The 22,568-nt window shown below is 46.0% G+C and overlaps 1 protein-coding gene across 1 annotated transcript in view; it reads left to right on the top strand.

Annotated features, from left to right (window-relative positions):
- Positions 1 to 1,295: 1,295 nt before the first annotated feature.
- The window catches only part of SLC7A14 (solute carrier family 7 member 14), a 30,670-nt gene continuing 9,397 nt past the window's right edge, over positions 1,296 to 22,568 (top strand). The window contains exons 1-4 of the mRNA XM_056499119.1: positions 1,296 to 1,431; positions 13,744 to 14,146; positions 20,377 to 20,613; positions 21,358 to 21,575. Of these exons, the coding sequence (XP_056355094.1) occupies positions 13,843 to 14,146; positions 20,377 to 20,613; positions 21,358 to 21,575 (759 nt within the window). The 5' untranslated portion in view covers positions 1,296 to 1,431; positions 13,744 to 13,842. The remainder of the gene's footprint in view (positions 1,432 to 13,743; positions 14,147 to 20,376; positions 20,614 to 21,357; positions 21,576 to 22,568) is intronic.

Here is a 22,568-nt window from a genome sequence, read left to right as displayed (position 1 = left end):
TGATGACACCTTCTGCTGGCCAGCAGCAACCTGGGAGAGACCTTTTCTGTGCCTGTTTGGGAAGAGAGGGACTGCAAGGAGACTCCTGTGAGAGAGGGAAGAGAGGAAGGAAAAGCTATGCTGGAGAGAGGAAGGATTCCAGTGAGAAACTGGAAAGATTATGGCACTCATCTGGAAAGACACAAAATCTGCCACAGAAGTCAAGGCTGGAAAGGAAATTGGAGATGGCGTGTGGTCCACTCTCCTAGCCAACAACAGGATCATGGGTATAGAATCATAGAATAGTTTGGGCTGGAAGGATAAAGGTCACCTAGTCCAACCCCCATCCTGTCTGTGTTTATCTGTGCAATGTCACTGTCTGCATGCCCCCAGAAGGTCACTGCCATGGATGCTCCTGTCAGGGTCAGTCAATGTTAGGCAAACATTGGCTTCTGAATTGAACTGGTTGCACAGAAAGATCCCTTTAACTTTTATCAGCAGACATTTGTTTCAGTTTTTGGAGGATGAAAGGTCTCTCTCCTCTGCATACACAGCCCTCTTTGGGTATAGGTCCTGTTAGAAGCTATAGAGTGAAACCATAACAGAGGCTGAAACCAGATCCTCACCAGGCATCACTGGAGATGAACCCAGTTTGGATTTGATGTCAAAATGGTACAATACAGATACAGACAGGGAGTGTTTCTAGAGCAAACCAAACCAGAAACTGAGAAACAAAACTGCAAAAGGGAATATTCTTGATCACGAATTCCAGCTATCCTCTAAAGTAGCTACAGATATAAAATATTAAATATATCCTGCACCTGATACCTAACTCCTCCCAGCCGAGCTGTGCAGAGAGCTGGACAGCACAGCATGCTGCAATGCATGAGGCATTATTTTGGTCCTAATTCTGCCTGTTCCGGGATTACAGCATTAACACCCAAATCTCACAGTTCAAGGAGAAAACAAAAACGAGATTCCCTACACTCTGTCCCAGGGGTGACGAAAGCCCTGCGCGGGAGGAGGCAGCCAGGACACTTATTTGTCATCAGTCAGACAGTTTGGGGGAGGCCACCCGCAGCCCTCAGGACACTGGGACAGGCAGGGAGGACTCGCAGGGAGGGGACGTGGCCATGGGGGCTGCAGGGAGCTCTCCCGGGGCCAGCACGGCCCGTGGGTATTGCCGGCGGTCACATGCGGCAGGCGGGGAGGGGAAGCGCTGAATAATTGAGGAGCTGCAGCGCCCTCCCTCCCTCCCTCCCTCCTTCCTTCCCTCCCTCCCTCCCTCCATCCATCCATCCATCCCTGCCCCCTCCCTCCGCCCTGCTGCGCGGCCGGCAGCGGGGTCGCTGGTGTCGCTGGTGTCGCTGGTGTCGCCGGTGTCGCCGGTGCCGGCGCTGCCCCCCCGCCCCGCCGGCTGCAGCAGCGCGGCCGCCCCCGCAGCACCGCCGGGTGAGTGCCCGCTCCTGGGGAGGGGAGGGGAGGGAACGGGGTGCGGGGAGCCCTCGGAGCCCCTCGGGGTGCGGGGGACCAGCGGCGAGCCCGGGGAAGGGCTGAAGGTCTGCCCGGAGCCCCGCGGGGAGCGCGGCGCGGCGCCCCCGCCAGCAGACGGAGCCGGGTTTGTGCCCCGCTCGCAAAGGGAGCAGCGCTCCGGCTCCTCCGGGCCACGGGGGGACCCCAGCCCGCTTCAGCATCCCCCGGGCCGGCCCGGCTCGGCCCCGTGTTTACGGGGCACTCCGCGGCGGGGAGGAGGCGGGGGCCGCGGAGCTGACGGCGCGGGATTGATTGGAAACGGGGAAAACGGAGTGACAGGAGGGATCCCGGTGGCCTGAGCGAAGCGACAGCTCTCGCTACAGGTGACCGCACGGAACACGCCGCGGGAAGGTCGGGACGCTGCAGGAGGGGGACAGAATGCGAACAGAAGGGAAACAGCGAGGGAGGCGGGAGCGGGCAGGTGATACCCGCGGGGCCGGTGACAGTCGCCGGTGACACTCGGGGCCGGTGACAGTCACCGGTGACACCCGGGGCCGGTGACACTCGCGCCGGTCACGCGTGCGGCGGCGGGCGCTGTCCGCGGTGCTGAAGCCCCGCCGGGACCCCGCCGGTCCCCGCACACGGACCCGGTTACGGCTCCGTCCTCTCACCGGCGCCGGCAAAACTCCCCGCGACTTGGAGGCCGGTAATGGAGTTGGCTTCCTCTTTACGTCACCCCGACTCGGTGCTGTTTGTTGATTCCACACGGGTATTTTGGAGCCGCCTGCCCGCCTCGGCCCGGCGAGGTGTGCTCCAGCAGCACTGTGGAAAAGCCGAATCTCTGCTCTGACAACTGCTCTGCAGCCCGGGTTTTGTGGCCTATTAAATGATGGTTTATACAGATCGACTTAGTGCCCTCCTGTCACAGGCTGTGCTCAGAGTGCTCTAACACAGAAAGCGGCACTGCCTGTGGAGAGGAGGGGGAAACCGTGTCTGGCCGACCTCGGAGAAGATTTTTGTTTCAAAAGAGCCATGTCTGATTTAATCTAGCCTATTAAGTAATTAATTCTCCCAGTAGTCCCTGAGTAGCAGGCAAATACATTTTAGCATGCCAAAGCATTTGTTTAACTGCCCAAAAACTGTCATGAGACTGAAAGTCTGATTACTAAAGACATTTACATGTGTTTGTTTTATCGGTATACACATTGCTAAGGCATGTGACTTAGCAGAGTTGAAAAACATATGATAAATAAACAAAAACCCTCAAACAAGCCAAAAACAACACTAGAGAGAAAAGTTACCTAGATTAAACTCAGGATCTCTTCTTAAAATGTACTGCTCCATGGGGAGTCTCTGTTGCATGAGGACAGAGAATTAGGGAGTCTTGCAGAGGTCCAAGGGCTGGCTTCCCATTTTATTCTATTAAAGGTGATAAAATTTTCCAACAAAACAGCTCCTGATGAGTAGTAAATAGTGTCAACAAAGAATCTTGGGTTCTCTTGTCACGAACTCAAATGCGCAGTATATGTCTGAGAAGACAGCATGGATGCAATAGCTGTGATAAGTCATTGAACAAGAACAAGGGAAAAAAAGGCTTATTTAGTTGCTCTTCAGTAAGTGGAGATGTAGGAAGGAAATTTTACCTCAGCCCTTGAAAGCAGACTGCTAGAGTACAGCAGACATCAACAAAATGACAACAGAATTGTAAGTAAGGAAAAAAAAAAAAAAAGAAAAAAAGAAAAAAAAGGAAAGGAAAGCCAAAGCCTGTCAAGGACTGGAGAAAGGCCCTTACAGAGGAGGAATTACAGTACCTGAGAATTCACTTCATTAAAAAGCAGGGTGGGAGGTGATGTGAATCCTTGAATCCGAGAGCCTCTACAGAAAGAAATTGCCAGGCACTAAGTTATTCCTCTCTCTGCCAAAGAGAGGCACAACATGAACAAGTGTTGAGATGCTAAAGCCAAAACATTCCAATCTAAGGGAGGGATCACATTTTTGAACAGTGGAGTGCTGATGACCTGATGAAGGAGCCATCAGAAAACATGCTGGATTCTCCATCTGTTTATGTCCTCCCAAAATATGCAACTTAGCCAAAGCAAGTCATTGGGCTCCCTGCAGGAGTAATTGCCTGGAAACTAATGACCTGAGACTCAGACAGAATTAACTCTCAGGACTTTATGGCACCTTTGGTCCTTAATTCCCCAATTAAGGCACAGAGATGTTACAATTTTACTTCCAGGTGCCCCAGCCACCCTCTAGATAAGTACAACCCCTCCAGTGGGTGGGATTTTTAACCACATGCCAAGAGAACAAATGAATGACCATCTTCTATTCTGAATCCTCCAATTTTCCAACTGGTTTCACTAATTAACTCTCTCCCAAAAGAATCTCTTTGTGCATGTTGCAGTAAAGGGAAGCATTTTAAAACATAAATCATTCTCCTCAGGGAGTTATTCATGACTCTCAAGTCAAGACATATCTTATCCTTCTCTAATTTTTTTTGGATTATATGAAAATGATGGAAATTCATTCTTTGTGTAACTTCAGAGTCTCAGATGGGATCATATCAGAAAGGATTCCAGCCAAAATCATTTTAAAGGATATATTTGTAGGCTGATCTGACACTACTTCCTTCTGAAGACAGTCTGTTTTCTCAGTTCTGAAATCACACACATATAATAAAATTTCTTCCATGTTCCCTTAAAGGCAACAGGAGATTTTTCTAGAAAATTCACTGAGAACAGGAAAGCCTCCTAATGGCTAAATTAATGCTTTTTCTCTGAAACGCTACAGCATTCAACAAATTGGATGGCAAAAGCTTACACAAATATAAACACAATCTTGGGCTCTTCATGAAGCCAAGCAAAAAAAGAGGATAATAGAGTAGTCTGTAATTGACTTCTTAATCCCCAAATAATCAAAACTTTTCTTTCAGAGCACCTGAGCTATTAAAATCATCATAATGTTTAAGCAACATATTGTTGTTTGGATTATTAAGACATTTTAAAAAGCAAATACATCTTCAGTTCTGTGTGGCAGTGGGATCTGTATGTCATACAAAAACAACATTAGCAGGGGGCAGCATCTGTGACTCTCACATTAATTTAAAAAAAATTTGAACCCCCAAATCCCTCCCAGATTTGTGCCTTCTATTATATATAAAACCATGCTGGGGTCGGAGCATGTCAGTCTGTGAGAGGCAGTAGATCTAGGTATGCAAAATATCCAGAGCCCAGAAATAGAGCAGGCATTTTTCAGCCACTTCCTACGGATATGAAAACCTGGCCAGAGTGTCACCTCAGTCCAGGGTGAGTCTGCTGAACTCATTAAACCACCCACGTGTAAACGGGAGCAGACTCAGATCCACAGAGATTCCTAAGACATTTTTCATTTACAAGAAATTAGACGTAGCTAAGCTGTGGTTGTCAACGGGAAAATGCCAACATTGAAAGAACTGGAAACTGTAATTTTTCTCTTGCATATTGAGAAAAATCCTCTTGAGTTTTCTTGGCTCATTGAATAACAGTCCTGCTTCCAGACCATGAAGTCATCTTTACAGAACTGGGTGCTCTGGCCAGCATTTATGCTCCCACCACAGCCCATCCCTTGCTGTCACCAGGCTGGAACATCTCTAAGAGAAAACTATTTTTCCCACAATAAAACTGTCAGAGCAAAGCCCAGGCACTTATGAAACAAAGCCAGCGAGGTGGAGCCACACAGCACATGACTCTATTGTTTCTGTTCCTCTGCACAGACACTGTATCAATAATTCATTGGAAGTCATGATACCATAAATTAAATCTCCCTGGCAGGTGGACAGAAGAGCTTTTGCAGCACATGTGTTCCAGCACCACATCCTAATTCTGAGAGGACAGGATCAAAGTGGCTCGTTGCCTACAGGGGAAATGGGTTTCTGTTGCCATGCTACAGCTGACTATGGGTGTATCTGTGTCAAAAGTTTAGTTACCACACATGTGGGCTCAGGGCAGCCCCTCTCAGCAGTCATTGGCTTTAGTTTATTGGTGAGCATGATCTCAGTTAGAGGTTTGGCCCATTCCTCCTGCACATCCTCAGCTCCCTGAGTGTGGCCAAGTCTTCCTCAACAAAGTATTTTTAAGCTGAGGATGGAGACGCCCCTTTGTGCATCACTTCCACACCTGGGCACATTCCCCCTGCAGCTGCACAACTAAAACTTAGCTTGAAATGTGTGCCTGAGCATGACTGAACCAGGTCTTAGTGATGGACCTGTTGAGCTGTGCTAGATGAGCCCCGTGGTGCTCAGCAATGCCAGAGTGGCTCCAGGTAGGATTTGGGCACCCTGGTCTGATAGTGAAGGGAATATCTGCCTCTCCTGGCTGTCCTTCACTCCCAGGTGGGAACAAGCAGGAAGAACTGGGCACAGGTCTGAGACCCCTCCAGCCCTGGAGCAACACATTCTGGAAGCATCTGGATTCTCCAGAGCCTTGCCTAAGACACCTGGGCACCAGCAGGTGTGTTCCACTCATTAAACAACCAGCTGGGAAGCAACAGGGACCGGGAGATGTGCAATTAATAACCAGGGTGACCAGCTCTGCTCCAAGTAAATTAAGACAGAAAGAAGCAATATTTCAAGTTCCTTTGGCTGGGAGCTCTGGCACGAACAGGAACTACAGCAATAATATTTCAGCAGCTCTTCTCTTACTCATGTGCAGGCACACCAGTGGGATGATGTGCCAGGCAGGGCAGCACACTGTGGGGACACTCCACTGACAGTAGCTGAGAGATAAAATCTCAGGGAAAAAGGCTGGGTTTTGGGGTCTTGCCACAGAGGGAGGCTAAGAGCAAGGATGCAATTAGCTACTTAAAGTTAAGGTAATCATGTTGGCTCACACAGATTCCCTTGCTACATGAGGACATCTCTGGGCAGTGCATGTGCATCGCTCAGGAATATTAGAATACTCTAACTTTCATGCTATTATCAGTCTTAAAACCACATAATTCTTCATTTAAGTCTGCTTCTCTAGTACCATCCTAGAGACTGATTTAGTGTTAGATGTGAGTTTGTAACTCACTGGGAAACATCAAAAAGCCCTCCTGCTACAGCACAGGTATTACTCACACAACACATCACTTAGCTGTTGCAGTGCCTTTACCTGACTGATGATGATAAATTACTAAACACATGAACTCTACTCTAAATCATCATCTTTGATCCACTTGTGATCACATTACTCACATAACTGCTTGTGCTGAAACGCAGCAGAATTACTCATGTAAGGCAAGGGGTTTTGTCCTAGTGAATAAGAAGAATAAGCAGCAAATTGTAATAAAAACAGCAGGAGCTGCTATTCACTTCCTCGGAAGTGCATTGAACCTACCTCAGGCTTCTGTTGAGGAATTTAGACCAGCCAAATTCCCCCCAGCTCAAGGCTCCTATTTGCATATGCAAAAAACTCCCATTGATTTGCATATGCTACTACAGCTTCTTGTGGAACCTTTAGTAGGTTTGGGGTTGAAGAATGTGTTTTTCCAGCTCCTTCTGAGGAAAGCAGTTGTTTGAAAGCCTCTCCTGCATTAATTAGCTGATAGCCAAAATAGTGGAAGTGGGGCAGCGAGGCATAATCAATTACATTTGTATAACTGCTGATGGAACACGATAAGTAATTAATGAGGCCATGTGCACATACAAAAGATAAATGCATTTGAAACTCGGCAAGAGCTGAGAGGTGTTTGTAAGCTTGATGTGCTTACTGTGTAAAAGGCCAGTTCAGACTCCTACTGAATCATTAAAGAAAGGTGGAAAGACTGCTGGTGAGTGAGAGTCAGCATTGAGAGGAAAAAGCCCAGCAGATTCTTAGTGGGGAATAAAGGAATCTCTGTAAAACCAACAATCTTCAAAATAAAACTAAAGGTTTAAAAATAGTGTATTTTCAGGTCCTGTATTTGATATACAGGGGAATTTTTTCCTGCTCTGTATGATGAAGCCTTAGTGTTAAATCAGTTCTTTACTGAAGGATTTGTGTTTTCGTCACTGGGTTCAAAATGCTACCCAGAAATGAAATAAGTTGTCATAATGATGTATCAGCCAGACTCTCGCAAGAGTAAAAATCCATTTTGTTTAGAGAGCCTCACACATTAATAAATAACCCATTCTGTGAATTATGTCAGATGAAAAAAGCTCTCCTGTCTGGCCTGCAGCAAACCATAATGACTTTCATTCTGAGATGTAAAAGTATGGATCCACTGAGGAAAGAAAAAGAAAACACAGCCCAGTAATTACAGAGATTTCCTCTTGTGTGTTGTTAAAGCAAAGACAGTTTTTAAAGGAGTATAATTCTAGAACAAACTGTCTGATAGCCCAGGTCTACAGTTTCAGTGATACAAAGGCAGCTGTTGTCCACTCCCATGTGAGATTTGGTACAAAAAATGTGTTGTCTCATCAAAGTGGTAATTACTGAAAGTACAACCTACTACCCAAAACCAGGCAAAAGCTCAGTCACAGACCCAAGGCTGCAGCCATCCCACTGATGCTGCTGGCAGTTGTACTGTTAGAGGAATCTATGCCCAGCATTGCAAATGGATAACTCACTGTATTCCAGAAAAATCAGATTATGCTTCTCCTCTTGTGACAGCTCAGGGTCTGGAACTGCTACTCCCAAAAACCAAGGCTGCAGAAGGATGTGCCAGCATATTTGCAAGGCCAGGTTGGATGGAGCCCTGGGCAATCTGGCCTAGTGGAAGGTGTCCCTGCACACGGCATTTTGGGTTGGAACAAGATCATCTTTAGGATTCTGTCCAACACAAACCATTCTATGAATCTATGAGTCCATGTGAGACAAATCCATGTTCCTGGGCACTCCTCCCATGGTGTTTAAACTGCCTGAACCTCAGTGGTCAGTACATTGGCCCTTGAAAGCCTGAGCACCCAGACCTGTGAGCCCAAAATTTCTTTAGGAGTTTCATGTGTTCGACATCACTGTGGTTTGTGACTGCAGAAAGGTGGGGAAGGCTGTACTTGAAGAATTGGTATCAGTATCTACACTTGGAATGCAAAATCAGCACCACAAATGAGCATTGAAAGTGCACAGAGCCTCTAGGGCCCTTCTGCAGATGAGCAGTGCAGGTACAAAACCAATATTGACTTCAACAAGGCACGTCTAGGGGACCATTAATCATTTTTAGCCTTGTTTCTCATCTACTTCTTAGAAAACCCAGATAGATTAACCACCATGCACTTCTTTAAGAAAGTGAATTTCTCTATTTTACTGGTGGAGCAACAAATTTTACTAATTTCATGTGGTTTCACTATTCTACTAGAGGGAGCCTGTCAGAACAGCTACAGAATGTTCCTGGCTCCCCATCTCCTGCTCAGCTCATCCATCCATTGATTTGCCATTTCCCTGCACTGTTGCAGTTTTTAAGGCTTTTACCTTCCTACCTCAAGCCCTTTTTGAAAATGGGCAAATTGATTATACCTCTTTCTCTGTAGTTCTCTTATTTTTATTTTTTTTTTCCTTTCTGGTGGTTAAATAGCTTTGTTGCAAGCCCAAACGGAGCACTTCATACATATTGCATTATTTACAGCTCAGCACACACAGACTCTTGTATCTGTCATACCCTGCATCCATTCCTACACTCTTCTGCACCGTGGGAATGATTGGTACCCATGCAAAAAGGGCAAAAAACAAGTGGAAAACCAAAATGCCAGACATTGGACAGGGGCAGGTGGATTTACCAAGGCGAGGGATGTGTGTGAGCATCTCCAAAAGGAACATTTCAGCTTCCATCCCATTCAGGCTGTAAGAACTCTAGATGCTCCACATGCATATGCTCCATGTGCATCCAGCCCCTAGGAAGGAGGAAAACACTGCTCCTTTCAGTCCCTGAGCTGTTTCTCACTAGCCTGGTGCTCCAGAGCATCCCAAGGGAGCCTGGACCCTGCTTGTGAAGTTGGCATGTAATTAATCCTGGCAAAGTTTAGAACAGCTCAGTATCAAGGGATCTGCTGGCATTCCCTGTGGCATGCTCCAATTTCACCTCTGAATGTGTCACCTCATCTCCCACCTCACCCAGGCAGGAAGATGAGCCCTCAGCTACCAAAACCTTCTCATTGCTCACCTGCATGGGCACAGATCAGTGCTCAAATATTGATTTGCTATTTACTTAGGAAAAGGGAAACACCAGCTTTAACATCACTCCCCTCCTTCCCTCTGCGTTTTCCCTGATTATCCAGGCAGTCCAGTCTCTCCCCAGCAAAGACAGCAGCTAAACCATCACACTGTATCCCCCTGGAAAGAGGAAGAAAGGTTATCTCTATGTACATGCTAATTATATCACTGGATTACACATTTATGCTCTTCTAATACTTGCACTGTAGACCAGAATACAAAGTTTATGAATTCCTGGGGGCTGCCTCTGGGTGCCTTATGTCCTTGGTCAAATTAAACATTTCCTCTTTTATTTTGCTTGCTTATCAAAAGAAGATAATGATGTTTGGCCATTTTACAGCAGTGCTAACACTGCCAAGGTGTTCAGTGTAATTTTGATGGAAGTATCATAGAAAAGTGCTGTTCAACCTCTCCCCTTCCATTTTGCCATGAAGACACACAGAAAATATCCAGTTTTTTTAGTTGATGCACAGAGAAAGTTGATCTTATAGCTGAAGTGTTATCAGTGGTTTAATTTAGCGACTACTGCAGTTTAATTTAAACACAGCTCCACTCAAACTGCTCAAGCAGAGGTAAAAATGGAAAGATTAAAAATAAGAAAAACCCAAAATTACCAGCCAAGGCACAGGGCCAGATTGCTGAAGCCGGACCCACGTGCACGTCGGGACCGGCAGGGACCAGCCCTCGCTCTCGGCTCTGTGCCTGGCTTTTAAATCGCTTTAAGGAGGGCTGATGATGGAGAGAGAGCCAGCTTTTACACTGGGATAAACGCCGTAAAAACAAACGCATAAAGCTCCAAATCGAATGGCACTGGCAATGAAAACATTTGGGCGGCGAGCAGCCCCGGCAGAAGGCGGAGTGCGCTCGGGTCCCTGCGCTCGCATCCCTGCGCTCGGGTCCCTGCGCTCGCATCCCTGCGCTCCGATCCCTGAGCTCCGATCCCTGAGCTCGCATCCCTGCGCTCCGATCCCTGCGCTCGCATCCCTGCGCGCTCCCGCCTGACGTCAGCCCTGGGATAAATCCTGTGCCTCTCCAAAATACCCCACCCTCCACCGCCACCGAGCTCACAATTAAAGGGAAAAGATAACAGGGAGCTCAGCCTGTTTGTTTCTCTTCCTCTCGTTCTTTTTCTGGGATTGCAGCGGGGTTTGCTGCCTGGAGCTGCCTTTTCCATCATCTCGAGCTACCTCCAGCATCCCTTTGAGCCTTAGGGGCTCTGTTTGATGCTCGGCACACAGTCCCTACTGGAGAGGGTCTGAAGACTGATATTCCTGCACATAAACACCAGAATTAATATTTCTGGGGTCCACAGCAGGCACTGCCTTGGGGGTTGACAGGAACCAGCTTAAATCCCATATTTCTGAAGCACAGCTCCCCTGGGCAAGGAGAAAGGGACTGTCTCTCTAAAAACCCCTCCAGCAAACCCGGCACTGGTGTCCTGCATGCCAGGGCCAGATCCATGCTGATCCAGCTGCTGGAGGCATCAGCAGTCTATCCTCTGCAGTAATTACTCTGTGAGCAGTGGAAAACCAGGGAAAATCCAACCTTTTCCTCTTAATGAGTGCCCCTGCCTGGCTTTCCATCAATACAACAACAGGAGTTCTCTTTGTTCCATTTACCACCATCGATACTCTGTTCCTTGTTGCATCCCAGCAGATTGTAATAGAGATCTTTGCTCATGGATACCCCTACAGACTTCTGGACAGAGGGGAGTCATTAACAGAAAAATCAAAAGCCATCCCAAGGCACAGGTGTGGTTTGGGGACAATTTTCTGGAGAAGCTGGAGCTATGGGGAGTGGTGAGGATGGGAGATGCTGGGGGCACTGTGCTCATCTCCCTAACAAAATGAGTTTTACATGAGGAATAATTCAGCATCAACCCAGACAGTAAGGAAGATCCACTAAGGCAAACACCTATGCCTCTCCTTCTGGCTTGATTGCAGTTTTAGTCAATTTACCCTGATGAAGAGGAGTGTTTTGGTACAAACAGTGGTGCTGACAAGCACATGGTGGCAGCAGCAAGTGCCAGCCAGTGAGGAAAACCAACCCCAGCAGACTGATGATGGAGAGCTGTGCAGCTCCAAAATCCAGCTGCAGCTTGTCCCCACTGAGCCACAGCTCTCTTTATCTTCCTGAGTTTGTGGTGAGAAGGTTAAAACAAAACAAGTAAAAATTCCTTTTGCTTCTCCTTGTCTGCTTCTAGATAGGCAGGGTTAGTGAAGCAGAGCAGAAGTGAGCTGCCTCACCTATGGAGGTGGTTGCCATCCATAACATATTTTCTTGTGGTTCCAAATGGAGTGAAAAGATGTTTTCCAAGCTACAGAGCAGCAATATGCTGATCTCACTTAAACATCTGGAATAGCTTTGAATGACTACTTTAATTGAGCATAGCAGCAATTATAGAGTTATTTCATTTCAGACATTTTGAAAAGGTTGGGTTTTTTTTCCTTGATGACTTATAGGAGAAGACTAAACCCCAAGAATTGCAGGGCTCTGTTGGGCTGCCATGCAGGAGGGCCTGGTCACAGCCCAGCCCCAGGCAGCTGGAACAGCTCAGCAGCCTAAATCTGGGTGCATCACTAATCCATCAGCCAGTTCCTGCTTTAAATTTAAACCATTTAAAATATTCAAGGGCTTTTTTCATCATTTTAGCATTTAAGATTATTCCAGAGCAAGACTGCCATATCTTCTCTTGGGATTCTTTGGGATGCTGGTGAGAAAGTAATTTCTATACCATGATGTGGCTTGAGAGTGGACTGGGCTGTCCAAATCAGTCATCTCTCTTCAGTTTGAGGAATACACTAATTTTACCAGTGTGGAAAAATTAAGCCCCAGTAAGTAACATATTCCACCCTTCCCAAAGCCTTCATCAGAGACACTATGATGAAAAACTAGGGTCCCAATCCCCCTTAAAACACAGGACAGGTCTTCCCATGCCAGAGCATGACCTGGTGATTGCACCAAGGACCAGCCTGAAGCTTTGGTGCCTTCATCCCACACCATCCTACCTCTTCTGAAGACCCAACTTCTTGACTAGTTTAAATCAATTGAGTGCATAGCATAGCAATCCAAGTAATTCAAATTCAGCTAAGAGAAGCCACAAAGTTCAAGGAAAATAATTAAATAAAGGATGAGAAGTGGGAAGCACAGTAAGACCTCTTTTCCAGCCCACCTGCAGAGGTGCCATGCTTTGGATAAAGGGAGGATGAATTTTGGGTGGTTTTGATTTATTTCCAACCCAAAAATCCACATTTGCTCAGGAGCAGTAACAATTTCTCATTATTATTCCTAGGAAGAACATGCAGCCTTTCAGCCTGTGGTTGCTTGAGGTAAAAAATCAGCACAATTTGAACAGTGATCAACCAAAACATGAGATGAATGTTGTGTTTCATTTAATAAACTTCAGCAACACAGGGCTGCCTTGTGGACACAATGTAATTTGTTTAGGATGTAAAGATGGAAAAAATAATTGTTTTGTCTTCAAGGCAATTAAAATAAAGGAATATTTCTGTATTGACAGGAAAGAAGCTGCCAGGTAAAAATTCATATCTAGTAAACTATTTTTCCTATTCCCTTGTATTAGCTTGCAGCTTGTCAATTCTTGGTTTGCTCAAAGTCAAGAAGTCATTATGTGTCACTAGGAAGTCACTGCTGCTGGTACTATGAGAACTGCACAGTTTGCTGAAGAACAGCAGAAAGGGAGAGAGGGAGGGGGAATGGCAGTTGCTGAATTGTTCTTGAAAATATGAGTGGGGATGAAAAAAGCACAGAGAAAGAGAAAACCAAGATGAGGCCATGACTTTTGAGACAATCCTAGAGCAAATGGGTTCAGGCAAGATAATTTAAAAGTATTAAAAATGGCTGCAACTGGCCATGCTGTTGGTCACTCACTGTCCAGTGGCCAGTGGAGCCCACACTGCTCCACCAAGCTTCTCTCCCAGTTTGTCTTAACCACAGGGAAGCCAGACCCCAAAATATATTGCAGTTACACCAGCAAAGCCACATCTTTCAACTTAAAAAAAAAATATTTCCCCACAGCAGCAGCATTGGTCAAAGCAAAACTCAGCTCAGCAAAAACCAGCTTAGGGGGACCCTTTTGACTCTTCCTTCTTTCAGCCAAAAACTCTGTGTCGCTCTTTTGCAGGGCTGCCCGCGCAGGATGGAGAGGCAGCCACAGGCCTGAGCGGGTGCTGCTGACCAGCAGTGGGCCAGCTGTGGGCCAGCTGTGAGCCAGCCGTGAGCCATGAGCGGGTTTGTGTCGCGGCTGGACCCGCGGCGGGTGCCCTGGGGCGCGGCGGGGCAGGCGCTGCGCGCCCGCGTGCTGCGCACCAAGCCCGTCGAGTCCATGCTGGAGGGCAGCGGCGCTGCTGCCGCCCAGGGCGCCCGGCTGGCCAAGGTGCTCACCACGCTGGACCTCATCTCCCTGGGCGTGGGCAGCTGCGTGGGCACCGGCATGTACGTGGTGTCCGGCCTGGTGGCCAAGGAGATGGCGGGGCCGGGGGTCATCGTGTCCTTCATCATCGCTGCCGTCGCCTCCATCCTGTCAGGTGAGATTTCCTGGGGATTTTGGGTGATGTGGCTCGTCCTGCATCCTCTCCGGTCGTGGGTGTTCCCCTGGATGCCTCAGGACCGGGACAGGGGGCTCAAAGGCCTTGGCATAGTGCCCAAGACCCCTGTGGGTTTGATTTCAGTCCTTGGGAAAAATTACCATCATTAAGGGAAGAATTACAAGTCACAAAAAAAATTAGAGTATAAATTAGATTGTTAGAAGGTAGAAAAGCGAATTTATAGTATTGTTTATAATAAGTTTAGAGCTAAGATGGAGGATTTGGGGCATGGTATGTCTTTCTTCTTCTTCTTCATGGTATCCATGTTTGTGGGTTAGGATGGCACTTCTGGATTGGTTTGGGAGAAAACTGGACAGGGCAATGTAAGGGTCATGTATTGGAAAGTAATTGTAAACATCAAGTACGTAATTTATAGTATAAAAATAAGACCTGCCCTCTGGGCAAGCGGAGTGCCTCCGACCAGCATGCTACACAGACCTTTGCAAGTCAGAGAAATAATTCTTTAGATAAGAAGGAATAAACAACCTTGGAAACCTCAGAAAATGGCCTCTGACTCTTCTTCAGTGCCCAAGCTGTGAAAAACACCAACTCTAAGACCACCAAATGTCATGGGGTGAGGGGTCTCAGCCTCAAAGAGACCGCATCAGCTGTGACAGTGGGTGTGTTGGGAAGGATGGATCAGGAAGACCTTATAAATATGATTGCCTAGCAAAAGATTTTGAGAATATGGAAACCATAAACGAGATTGAAATGAAAGCCATCTTTGAGATACCAAGCCTTAGTTACTAAATAACTAGAAGACAATAGGATAGCTGGCTGAAAGTAATCCCCTCTTGATAGAGCAATGCCTTCTGCTGGAGAGCAGGTCCAAAGGTCAGAGAAGACCCTGCTAGCTTGGCAGAAGGGGTCCAAATAGCAGTTTTTAGGGTTTAAAGTATAACACATTATGGTAATGTAATGATTCTTATAGGCTGTATGTAAATGCTATAGGATTTGTATCTTGTATTAGATTGGTCAGTGGAAATTAGAATATTCAACATAGAAGATTTATTGTATTGTAAATGGGAAAATCACTCTCTTACTTCGCTCTCCTACCTCTTAGAACTCTTACTACCCCCACTTTCTTTCTGCCCTGCTCCAAGCTGTGGCTGGCAGCTCCCAGCAGGGCCCTTTTTACCCATGCCCTATGCAATAAACCACAAGTTTCAAGACCTGGCTTATAGAGATCTCTCTGTCTGTCACAACCATCCTGACCACCATCACATTGTACAGACTCCTGCACAGGTGGACACCTGCTCAGCACCATAAGCATCATCCCCACCAACTAAAAACCATTTCCCACAGGTCTCACACAGCTCAGGAGCTGCACTGTCCCTCATTGCCCAAATGTCAGACCAAACCTTGTACTGGGAGCCAGCAGCCCAAGCACGATTATCCTGATGAGCTGCCAATGGCTTCTACAAGGATGGAGCCTGTGGGCAATATTTTTGAGACATTTGAGAGTTTTGCAGAGTGTGTCCCAGGCTGAGAGGGTGGCCAAGCCACAGCACTGGAGCGAGAGCTTGTGGGAAACTCAGTTCCAACAGGAAGGATGTCAGTGGCTTGGGCAGTACCAGGGCCAGCTTCTTTTGTTGACATGGCTAACAGTTAAAAAATTCCTCAATTAGTTCTGGAATTGATTTCATTGGCTCCCATTCATGCAGGGTCAGTCTTTGAGTTTCCAAACAAAAAAAAAAAAACAACCCAACAAACAAATGTGCAGGGAAAGAGAAATGATGTATTTTAGTGAAAACACAGTGAATTCTATCTCCTCTGTAGGAGCCCAGCTGAGCATATGGCTCGAGCTGCAGTTTCTACATGAAGCCAGTACTGCTGGCATTTGTCCTTTCCAGATCAGTGCTAACACGATGATGTGATGTTCCTGCTCTCTCTGCTCACAGGACTTTGCATGCTGTGTCAGTCTGGCATCCAGCTTTTGTCTGGGGGTTGGATAAGGAAACCTGAGCAAATGGCAAAGGGCTTTGATAGAAGACAGGAAGAGCCAACACAGCAAAGTGACCCAGATCAGCTTTTCAAAACTCTGGATTTTTGACACGAGAGGTGGAAGCACACCATGGTCTTTTCCTGGAGTTTGCAGTGCTGCTCCATGGAGATCCCACCAAAGTGAGTGGGAGTTTGAACCCCTGATGTCCCTGCAGCCCAGAGGCACAGCTCAGGGGTGAGCCTCAGGCTCTCTTCAAAGCCCACAGCAAGAGCTGAGAGCTTGCAATGAGATCCAATGCTTATTTGAGTTCCCAACACAACAAATGAACCAAAATGCCTGTTTTTTATCCAAGGCAGCAGATAGCATCTGTGTCTCTCCTTTCCCACTGCCTGCTCTCTCTCCTCTGCAAAGGTTTTGTTGGCCGTGATGCAAACCAAGAGCAAACGGAGTTTGGGTGGGTCTCTGCTAACAAAAACACTCTGTCCTCCAAAAGGGGTTTTTTCACCCCAGACATGAGCCTTGCCCCGCAGCAGGGGCTCCTCCCGCCTTCACCCACAGGAGCCTGCTCTGCTTTCATCTCCCTTTGCTTTTGTAGCCCTGGGAAAGTGTTTTGTGAGGGATGCAGTGTTTTCATAGTCTCCTTGGCTGCTTCCTCACTTCATCATTAGCGCTGCTGTTGTTTGTAACAGCAACACTACTTTGGCAACTAAAACCAAGTAAGAGTTCAGGAGCTGGACGGGCTGTGGGACTCCTTGGGGATGTGATTTCAGCTCTCCCATTGTGGTCATGCCTGGTGTGCCAGGCTTTGAGTTTGGGCAGTGTGCATGAACACATTTTAAGGAACTTTTGCTTTGTCCATCACAGATCACTAAGCCAAACCCCACTGCTTGCGAAAGGATCCCAGAAAGGTTTTGGATTTAAAAAAAAACAAACAAAAAGTAAACAAACCAAAACCATCCAGGTCATTTGACTTCCCTGTGAGATAGCCATAGGGAAGCCCTGCCATTGGGAAGCCTCTTTGCATTATTAAGCCTCATTTCAGAAAGGGACTTTTCCAATTTCATCTACTCAGCAAATTCCACTTATGCCTTCCATAGTTTTAAGCAACACATACCCCATCAGGGTACTTACAAACACACTAAAATTGAGTAAACTGATAAATTCAATCAATCTCTTTTATTCTCTCACTAGAAGGCCTTGCATTCATCTCTTAAGTAGAAATGCTTGCCCATTTTCCCTCTACAAAGCCTCCAGTGCACCACAGGCTCCTGCCATCACCTGTGACTGCCAGCATTCCCCACTTTCACCCCTCTTTATCCAAAACTCCTCCTTAGTAAAAATCAGCAGTTTGCATCTCACTCAACCCCATTACTCCCTCCACAGCCTTTTCCACCAGTCATTTGTGTCCCTTTAGTGATCTTCTCTGCTAAAGAAATAACCTTGTTTGGAGCAGTGCCACACTCGTACCTGATACTGGAACAGGATCAGCAGCAGATGGGGTGCACGATGGAACAGGGGGAGCTGAGCAGGAGCCTCAGTTTCTGCCTGGCTGCAGGATGAGGGCTGGGCTGAGGGGCTGCACCTGCAGCTGCCTGGGTGGAGCTGGGGAGGTGGGAGTCCTTGCTTTGTGGGAGCTTTTTTTGTGGAGCTACCTTTAAATATCAGCACATGGAGATCATTAAATGCAAAGGACAGGCTCAGTGGCTTGATGAAAATAATAGATGGTTACTCTGGATTTCTTGTGTGGCAGCATGAGTTATTTGGAGTTACCTCCAGAGCAGCTGAAAGGCCCCTCTCAGAAGCTGTTTTTCACCTGAAGCATCACACCATCATGGCAGTGCCCTGTGGGATGTCTCATGGTTCCTGTGTAGCCTTGTGCCAAGTATCAGTGGCAGGGTCAGCTTCCACATCAGGGCCACCACCATGCCAGCACACCAAAAGCACCAGTTCCCCATGCCACCAGTTGTGCTGTCCAGTGGCTGTTCTGTGGCTGGGATCCTGGAAGGACCAAGAACACTCAGCTGTGTTTATGTCCTGCTGAACAATGCCAATAACTGTATAATTACACCAGTGTAATGACACCAATTGCACAAGTGAAGCAGATATTCAAGGAACAGAAGTGGTCCTCTGTAGAATGTTTGCTCTTTCAAGAAAACACTGTATTGTCTTGTTTTCTTCAGAAATTGCAAACTCTCTTGGCTGGGGGGAAGAGAATAAATATGTCTCCAAATTAAACAGTTGTGACAGGGAAGATGTACCCAGCCTCTCTCTGCAGTCCCAGAGCTGGGCTGCTGCACTGGGAGAGCTGCATCCCTCTGGATTCAGGGCAAAAAGGTGCTGAATAGCTCGAGCTTCCAAGGAGTAACTGAGCAATACAGATTTATTGTGCAGTTATTTTGGTTTTATTATTATTATTATTATTATTATTATTATTATTATTAATAATAATAATAATAGTAATAGTAATAGTAATAATAATAATAATAATTTATATTGATATAGTATATTAATATAATTAATATTAATACTACTAAAAACAGTTAATAGTAATAATAATACAGTGCAAATGCAGCAGACATTAGTATATATTACATATATATGTGTGTTTGTGTGTAATACATGTTGACACCTATGGCTGTACCCAACCCATAGTGATAAACTGCTCTTCTCTCATTTTGGCATCCTAGAGGAATAATCAAAAACTCCAACATTTTATACATATTCATTTCTTTGCTTTGGCATTATCATTGTGTATCAATAACCATCCTCTTCAATCATTATCTTGTCACTGGCTAAAATGAGAGCTGCCTGCAAGAAAGAGTATACATATATATATATATATATATATATATATATATATATATATATATACTTTTTTTTTTTTTTTTTAAGGCCATCAAAGAGAGAAACTAGATGCTTGTCTCCATCAGAGCACCAGTTTCATAAATCATTCAGGCCTGTAGTTATCTGTGAACACCGTACCTTTGCCAAGTGCATGCATTTTTCATCAGCTCTGAATAATGACTGTCGGTAGGGATGGATGGATGATGGAAGTGTCTTGTGGCTCCTGTTGGGCTGCTTTACAGAAATCAAGTTTTGAAGAGTCCCATTGCAAAGCAACTCACATTCCAGTTAAGCAGTGAATGGAATATAAAAATCCTCCAAAAGCAAGAAAAGAAGCACTACCAAATTCAGCTTAAGTGATTCAACAGTTCTGTGTTTGTACATTGTAAAAACGGCACTTAAAGTAAGAGCAGCCACCTCATAACATTTTTATAAATTATTCATTCCCCTCTCTATATTAAACTGATTGCAAATTTGAAGCAATTATTATCTTCTAAATGGAGAATATCAGTAGATAGAGAGCTCAATAATTACTACATGTTTACTCAATGGTAGTAACAGCCTTAACCAATTCACCCATATTAACTTTATTGGGGTCTTTGGGGCAGGGTCTTAATCAGTGTCAAACATTCAGGACCCTTCCAGCACTTGTCCTGAATAATATTTAGGGTATTTGAGACTAAGTACATCCATTCCTTTTTAAAAAAAGCTAATGGTTGTTTTAATACATCAACGTGTCAGGGTCAGGTTTTTACTAAAAATTATCTGGACATAGTAAGCACACAAGGAGTTTAGAAAGTATTGAAGTCTGATGAATTCTCCTCCCAAACATTTGTAGTTAAACACTTCTTTTTGCTTTTCTTTTTTTCTTCTGCACAGCTAGTTTTGAAAATATTCTTTAGGAGACTTAAATATAATATTTTTAAGAGTTAACGTAAATTATGTTCTCTGTGTAAAATGTCTTCAAACTCCTTTTGCCTGGGTATGTACAAGGGCAGGGATGATTAGGACAGTGCTCATGCCTGGATCTGTAGAGCAATAATTCAGGATGAGCGTTTGGAGATTGGAAGTTTGGTAAAGGGAGAGGGAGTAGCCTTCTGTGACCCTCCTGTGGCATCTTCCTCTGGGATGAGGTCCAGGATCCCATGTAAATGTCTGGCTGCTTTGAACTGTGTCTTCTCAAAGAGAAAAACTCATCACAACTTGAATTTAGTGGAAATGTTTCTGGTTTTTAAGCCAAGAAGCTGGGGAAGGAGGGTCACCATGTTGACTGCAGTCCTGACACCTCCTAGCACCTCCAGCAAGGTGGCACCAAAGCAGTTTTACTTTTTCCACTTCCCAACCGCGTTCTCCTTTTGCCGCTTCCCGTTGTTCCCAACAGGCGTTTGCTACGCTGAGTTCGGCGTGCGGGTCCCCAAGACCACGGGCTCTGCCTACACCTACAGCTACGTGACCGTGGGGGAGTTTGTGGCGTTTTTCATCGGCTGGAACCTCATCCTGGAGTACCTGATCGGCACGGCCGCGGGCGCCAGCGCCCTCAGCAGCATGTTCGACTCGCTGGCCAACCACACCATCAGCCGCTGGATGATCAGCAGCGTGGGCACGCTCAACGGCCTGGGTGCGTCCTGCTGGGCAGAGGTGCCTCCGTTAATTAGGGCCTGAAAAGTAATTGGAAGCTGGTCAGGAGTCAGACATGGATATTAGGCTTCATTCATTATTTACCGTCTGTCTGGCTCTGGTGCTTTGCCCGGCAGCTGGCGCACAGGCGGGATTGGAGGGAATGGGATCAGTGATATTTTGAGCCCCTTTGGGATCTGCTGGCATTTAGAATACATGCACAGAAATAGTTGAATGTCAGAGGGTAAGGGCAGCACAGAAACACTTCACCCAGTGCAAACGCTCTGCTTGGTCCCCTTGGAGCACACACAGAATTTTGTTAGAGAGCACAAGCTGGTGGCTGCTGTGCTGCTGGGGACTGGGGGCTGGTCACACCAGCAGCTCCAGCAACAGTCCCTGAATCCTACCAGTAAGCAAACCAGCCAGCTGTCCTGTACCTGTGTCTTGAAAACTTCATGGCTGATTGATTTTTAATGAGCACTTGGCAGATACCTGTTATGCAAATTGGGGCACAGTCATGGGTTTGCTGCTCTCCCAAAAATTCAAATGGTGTCTTGAGACATCAAGATTTATCACCTTAATTAAACAACTTTAGCTAGTGGGGGCATGGGCCTCTGGAGACCACTTTTGCAATGAGACCAAAAAGTTCTACAAAACTTCAAGGTCTAAAAAGTGTTTAAAACTCCCCCACAGGATTCCTGGATATTCTGTGCATGGAGAGTAACACAACTCTTCTCTCACCTAGGGAAAGGAGAGGAGTCGTACCCTGACCTTCTTGCTCTGGTCATTGCTGTCATTGTCACCATCATTGTGGCCATGGGGGTGAAGAACTCAGTGGGACTGAACAACGTGCTCAATGTCATTAACTTGGCAGTTTGGATCTTCATCATGATTGCTGGTCTGTTCTACATCAAAAGTGACAACTGGGCTGAAGGGCAATTCCTGCCGTTTGGATGGCCAGGGGTAAGTCCTGGGAGCACAGAGGGGGACACAGCACCAAAATGCTGCCACACACTCAGCTTTGCTATGATGTGCACACCCCAATTCTGCTGCAACCTCCAGATCCAGCCCTGCTGAATCCACCTGGACAGGGATCTCCAAATCCCAGGAGAGAAGGCTTGGATCCAGAGCAGTTCTTTCCAACAAATACAAAGAGTACAGCAATGCTTTGCTCTTATCTCCTAACTCCTCTTAGCATAAGCCCAGAACTTTTCCAAAATGTCCTTCTGCAGAGTCAAACTCCACATGAAAGTATCCCCAAGGAAATGCCACTAATTGCCAGGCAATGGAGCAAAATGCTGTGGCTATGTGAGACAGGGAGAGCTGGCTCAGCCTCTCTGGAGTGGGGAGATACTTTTGTTGGCTGATTTTCAACAACAATGTTCTCAAGCATTTGTTTTGAGCACTTCATAATGCCACCTGCCAGTACTTATTTTATGGATGTTCCCTCAAAGCTTACTGAGAATTTGGACATATTTGGCTTTTTTAGCTTGCTTGCACTGGTTTTTATCCAAGGATGAACAGAGTCTGAAAATATCTCAGCTGGCCTAAACCCAAGATAATTTCTCAGATTTACACTGATCAACTCCTTTGGGGTTTTGTACAAAAAAATAAGCAAGAAAGTAAAGTAAACCAAGAGTCTTGATTATTGAAAGTGTCCCAAACTGCCATAGAGTCCCTGCATCTTCCTCCAGTAAATCAATGCCTCTTTGCCAGAGAACAATAATGAGCAGAAAAGCAGTGAGGCTCACTTGAGAACAGAAGTCATATCTACCTTTGAGTTGTGGATTGGATTGTGTTTGGATTGTTTTACCATACAATAGGAGTGAAAAAGAGAAAATAGAAAATACCTATTTTGCTCCAATTCAAAGCACAAAATATCTCTTGGCACACAAAAACAGTAGTTTTAAAAGATAGATGCATACCAAAGCCACAAAAAACTCAGTAGGGTAATCT

The sequence above is a fragment of the Oenanthe melanoleuca genome, chromosome 9 (assembly GCF_029582105.1).
Source record: "Oenanthe melanoleuca isolate GR-GAL-2019-014 chromosome 9, OMel1.0, whole genome shotgun sequence".
NCBI classification, from domain to species: Eukaryota; Metazoa; Chordata; class Aves; order Passeriformes; family Muscicapidae; genus Oenanthe; species Oenanthe melanoleuca.
This window is presented reverse-complemented; position numbering and strand designations above follow the sequence as displayed.